Below are 5,617 nucleotides of genomic sequence, written 5' to 3'. Positions count from 1 at the left end.
CCCCCCGTGCGTGCTGCCTAGGTTAACCAGCGCAGCCGCTTACCTTGACCAAGGCAGAGTGCAGGTACATGTTGTGCGGCATGATAACAGCGCCCACGATTCCCACGGCTTGCTCCAGCTGGGGCGTGCCGCAGTTCTGGCAGTACGGGATGAACAGCCCTTTTAGCAGCTTCTCCTGGTCGGGTTTTACTGTGATATACTGGGCACAGAGACAGAAGAAACACGGGTGTTTGTAGCGTGACGTGCAGCTGCCGGGGCTGCCTGTTTGAAGATACCCGAAAGCCAAAACGTGGCCGTGTTGGTAAAATGCAAAACCACAACGTGCTGTCATCCGCTGTGTAATAAAACCGGGGACGCTGCGCTGAGCAGCACGTGCCGGTCCCCGCATGGGAGAGGCAGTGTTCAACACAGCCCGCGCTGCAGGCCAGGGTATGAGCCGGACGATGGCCACACGTCGCAAACACAGACCCAGCTTCAACCGGTCTTGATTTTAAGTGTCCACCCCCCCTGTTTTGGTGGTCGGGCACAGGAGTAGTGGTGGGGGGAGAGGGAACGTGTCACCAAACAGCTCCGGTGGAAAGGCAGAGAGAGAGATGGCGAAGGTACCTCGTATCCAAACGTTAGAGCCATGATGGTAATCAGAAAACCAAAGAACGCTTCCAGTTTTCGCAAGCCTGCGAGGAAAAAAAGGACCATCAGCAAACTGAGAAAAGCTGAATCTCAGATTTAGTTTCCGGAATTCAGGAGGAGAAATTACCATATTTGTCCAGGAAGAGAAACACGAACGTGTCAGCAATGGTGATGAGCACGCCGCCCCACAGCGGGATCCTGCGAGGGACGGGCAAGAGCAGACATCAGCTTACAAAACACTTCGACCTCCTCCGCCAGCCACAATAACGCTTCAGAGTCCAAAACCTCTTTTTATTTAGGGCACTTGCTTGGGGATGGAACCGCATTGCCCAAGGGTTTGTTTGCAGTCTGACAAGACGTTTGGCTGCACAGGGCAAGGGACCGCAGGTTTGTTTCCTGCACAGACAGCTCAGATAAGAGCTCTCTCCCTGCACCTCGAGAGCAAATCCCGTGTCCACGCTGAGAACGACAGGAGTGAGCGAGACTTTAATAGCTACTTGGTACAAAAGCGTAGCTTCCCGTTACATTCGCATTTCCGATCTTCCTGGCCGAAAAGGACATCTTTCTGGTAGTCCTTTATTAGGAATATAAGATCTCCCCGGAAAGCTGCAGCCCAAGTTTGGGCGTGTATCGGTTACAGCTAAAATAAAAGCCAGAACACACAGTTCTCCTTATAGCCGAAAAAAAGAAACAGCCACCAGAGGCTGAGTCATCTACGACAGGGCGCTAGCACAGCTTGGGTGAATCACCCTCCGCAAAGAGCTTATTTCGGAAGATCTATAGGAAAGAAACGAGTCCCTTTTGGCACACACAGCGCCACTTTCTTAAGCCCCGAGGCGAGCACTCATTTCCCGCCGCCCTCTGACGACAAACCCAACTCACTTCCCCACGGACAGGAGGTTAATAGCAATCGCCGAGCCGATGACTTCTTGCATGTCCGATCCAATGATGGCGAGTTCGACCATCAGCCACAGGATAATCCGAGGAACCTAGAGGTACAGAAAGATCCAAAGCCGTTAGGAAGAGGGAAAACCCCTTCTCCCTTTCATTTCCTAGATGAGCACGGGGCTGTGGCGATCAAGCGCTCAGGAACGCTCTCTTTTCCCTGCCTTGCTACGGCCGTGGGTGTGGAAAACACGTCGGCGATTGCCATTTTATGGCTGGTGCAGAGCAGAAATCCAGGTTACCTGGGGGTTCCCAGGTCACTTATATAATCTAAATTACTCGTCTCAATAGATTTCGCTCCTTGCAAGAGCGAAACCGGACGTTTCCGTGTACTGAGGCGCTGGAAATGAGCATCAGACAATATTTCACGTGGTCAGACCAATGACAAAGTCTCAGGTGTTGGATGAGAAACATCAAACTGCACCGAGCTGGGGAGGTCACCGACTTCCCCACGGCCCTTTCCCAAGGCACAGCCTCACTCATCTCCAGCTGAACGAGACGCAGAGCCCTTTCTTGCGCAAGCCGTGAAGATTTCTTAAGCAGGGAAATTCTGTTACAGCCACGGAATGGCCTTGTTCTAAAGGGCCATTTCTTTCCTCGTGATTCCTGGAGCTTATTTAAGCGACAAGTATTTCAGCTTCGGGAGGCAGCAGTCCCAACAGAGAAGCTGAAATCCTGGGTTTTATTCATGACTTTGCAAATCACTGGCAAATGCCAGGACATTCACCCCACCTCCCCTCCTCGTGCTTTCCTTTTTCCAAGATGGGGAAGACACCACGGGGACCTGAAGCGTCCCCCATCTGCTCCCCCAACAGCCCAGGTTCTTAACGAGCCCTTCGCTGCTGCTACGATAGGGCCGCGATTAAAAATCTTCCTCTAAACCTGCCTTTCTTCCAGCTGTGAGCCAAACCAGAAGAAATCAACTTAACCCCCCAGCTTCTTGGACAGTAAAGCAAGGTGTGGCGATGAAAAGGTATTTTGGCAACCGGAACACTTTCTCCTGAGGAGGATTTGGCACTTAACGGGCAGCCGTGACACTTCACGAGTCCCGTGAGACCCGCCAGCCCCGGGTGAGAGAGCCACGCCGACCCAGGCCTGCGGCCCTACCCGAAGAGCCCCTCCATACCGCCGAGGACCGGGAGGTCACCCACCTTCTGGTACTGCCGGTTGCACACTTCGGCGAGGTGCAGCCCCGTCACCACCCCCAGCCTCGCGGCCAGCCGCTGCAGGAGCAGCCCGATGATCGTCGCCAGCATCAGGACCCAGAGCAGCTGAGGGAGACACGAAGGCAGGAGTGGGTGCCCTGGGGCAGCAAGAAACAACGGCCGCGAACAAGGTCCCGGGTCCCCTAGGACGCCCGCGCCCCGCATGCACCTTTAGGAATCACAGGCCTTTTAAAATACACATTACTGACACATTTACGTGCCCGGAGCTGGCACAGGAAGGACCCACATGCATATAAAGCCAGGAGTCACTGCTGGAGAGGGCATACGAGAGCGCCTTCACTCTCCCCTTCTCCTTCTCCGGGGTGTTTTCAGCTCAGCAGCAACAGCAGCGCTACCAGTACTCCTGCCCTAAAACGCGGACGGGTACGTGGTTTGCACAACTTACAGCACTTAATGTGTAGGTTTCTGCACTGACCTTAAATCCCGCGACAGCCCCGGACTGTAAATCCGACTCGATGTTGCCCGGATCCAGGTAGGCAATGCTCATCAGAAAGCCCGGCCCCGTGAAAGCCCAGAGCTTGCGGAAACTAAAGCAGGAGTGCTATTGAAGGGGAGAGAGGATCAAGACATCAGAATCCAGCCCCGCAGCGGAGCCCTCTCCTAACGCAGGGGACGCGTCGTCCCCACGAACCACCCCAGCTGTCAGACATAAAAAACGACAAGGGACAGACAGGGTTTGATTTTAATTTCGTCGCTGCCACAACAGAAAGCGGCGCTGGTAAGATCAGTCTGTTCTTTAATCCAGTCCTAAACTCTCCAGCCATCTCCAGTCCTAGTCGAAAGAGTTTAGGGCCAGACTCTGGGACAGCCAAGGACACGCTCTTGGGCGGGAGGTGAATCCTCCTGTGCCTGCGGCCGAAAATCCTGCCTTGCTGCTTAATCAAAAGGGCGAACCCACATCCCCCCCCCGCCCCCCCGCCGCAAAGGGGCCGATGCTGTTGCAAAAGCCAGCGAAGCCTTCCTTGATAAGGGAACAAAGAGCCAAGGTCCTCCCCTCCCCTGGGGCCACAAACAAGACCTGTCTCTGCTCTTTAGCAGGTCTCGCTGCTGGGAGCTTTGCAGGAGACGAATCCTGAGCGATGGTTCATTAACTCCACAGCAGGCACGGGAGATCCCGCACCCCCTTCTCCCCCAGATCCCCATCCAGCAGCCCGGCTACCCTTCCCAGCCCAGGCAAGAAGGGGAACCGGCACCCGAGGGAACGGCTCACGCGGGTACCAAGCGCTGGCGGATTTTTCCGATCCGATTTTCCTATGGGAGCGAGCGGAGGAGGGCCCAGCCGCACTCACCGTTTCATCTTCGGGAATCGGGATCTTGCTGTCAAAGTAGGTGGTAAAAGGCTCCTCCGAGGAGGCGTCGTCCGGCGGCTGCAGAGGGTTCATGCTGCTGGAAATCGTGCTGACGACCTCCCCGTGCTCCCCAGAGGCATCTTCTGGAGGGGTGAAAGAGAAGCAGAAAAGGAAGGAGTGAGTGAGGGTCCCTGGAACCACAGAAAAACCTGGCAGAGGCCGGGCAAGACCCACAGGTAGAGCAAAGTGAGAATTGTTCTGCCCTCACAGCTAATGCTAACGAGGCTGTTAAGAGACGACCAGATGAAAATAATAGGTACTGCCGTAAAGCCACCCTAGGAGACCACACCGCCGTGCCTGGACTCTCCCTCTCCCACACGGTGAGAGGAGGCCAGCTAGCCGGCAGTTTATTTATTCAGATTAGTTTAAAAAAAGCCGTCACGGGGCAGGGTGTGATGTAATGGCAGCCCCGCAGTGTTACCGTAATGATTAACTGGGACCGAACAAGCCAGATCCAAGAGAAACCCGTGGCTATTTCTGCACCCTTACAGAGAGCATTACCCCAAAGTCTCCTGGCCGAGCAGACCATCTGCGAGAAGTTTAGTCCTGGAAGGACCCTGCTGTCCTGCGGAATCCCGTTCCTACCCAGGGAACACACAATGCAGCACTTGTTTGGAAGCCAGTGACAGCCAGGAGACTGCCTGACAATTTTCCCTTCTCCTAGAGCGTGAGGGGCAGGCGGGAGAGCCAGCCTTGATGAATTTTCAGGACAATTTCTAAATTTAACTTGTGAGGAAGGTGTGCAGGGTTACTCCGGCAGCGAAAATGCACATTCCCGCAGATGACGTGTTAAGACTTGTGATAAACACCCGATTCCTCCCCTGCCCACCTTCAGCAAACAGCCCCTTCTCCCGCACCGAGCCAATACTCACTCTTGCTCTCCCTACGTGGCATTTTGCTCCGAGGCGAAGAGCAGCATGTGTCCCGAGCGCCCAGCCTTTGTAAGAGGAGGGCTAAAAACAAGGCCAGCTCTTTTACCAGGTTCCCTGTTGCATCATCAGAGTAAACTGAAGATGATTGCTCCTCCTTTTTCCCTGCCTCCCGAATTCCTGGCAGGGCTGCTTGCCCTGCCGCGGACCCGTTTACATAATGGATTTAGAGCTACCTGTGTGTGCGCGGGCAGGCGAGAGATCGGTCTGCACAGGACGGGCTCGTTCATCTAGTTAAGCAAGGCTGAGCGAGCCCTGGGAACTGTAAATCTCTCGCCAGGGTCATCTCAAAAGTGTCAGGGTCTGTGTCCGCTATGATAAGGGAAAAAAGGAAGACCCGGGGAACTACAGGCCGGCCAGCCTCACCTCTGTGCCTGGGAAGATCACGGGACAGACCCTCCTGGAAGCCATGCTGAGGCACGTGGAGGACAGGCAGGTGATTCAAGACAGCCAGCACGGCTTCACCAAGGGCAAGTCCTGCCTGACCGACCTAGTGGCCTTCTGTGACGGAGTGACTACATCAGTGGACATGGGAAGG

At 55.0% G+C, this 5,617-nt stretch overlaps 1 protein-coding gene across 1 annotated transcript in view; it reads right to left on the bottom strand.

Moving 5' to 3' along the window:
• SLC11A2 (solute carrier family 11 (proton-coupled divalent metal ion transporter), member 2) overlaps positions 1-5,617 on the bottom strand; it is an 11,779-nt gene that overhangs the window by 4,830 nt on the left and 1,332 nt on the right. Inside the window, exons 2-8 of the mRNA XM_009320929.1 lie at positions 4,091-4,233; positions 3,217-3,342; positions 2,727-2,846; positions 1,513-1,619; positions 758-828; positions 607-674; positions 44-199 (exon numbers count right to left, since the gene is read on the bottom strand). Coding sequence (XP_009319204.1) covers positions 44-199; positions 607-674; positions 758-828; positions 1,513-1,619; positions 2,727-2,846; positions 3,217-3,342; positions 4,091-4,233 — 791 coding nt within the window. The remainder of the gene's footprint in view (positions 1-43; positions 200-606; positions 675-757; positions 829-1,512; positions 1,620-2,726; positions 2,847-3,216; positions 3,343-4,090; positions 4,234-5,617) is intronic.

The sequence above is a fragment of the Pygoscelis adeliae genome, unplaced genomic scaffold, assembly GCF_000699105.1.
Source record: "Pygoscelis adeliae isolate BGI_AS28 unplaced genomic scaffold, ASM69910v1 Scaffold973, whole genome shotgun sequence".
Classification (NCBI taxonomy): Eukaryota; Metazoa; Chordata; class Aves; order Sphenisciformes; family Spheniscidae; genus Pygoscelis; species Pygoscelis adeliae.
This window is presented reverse-complemented; position numbering and strand designations above follow the sequence as displayed.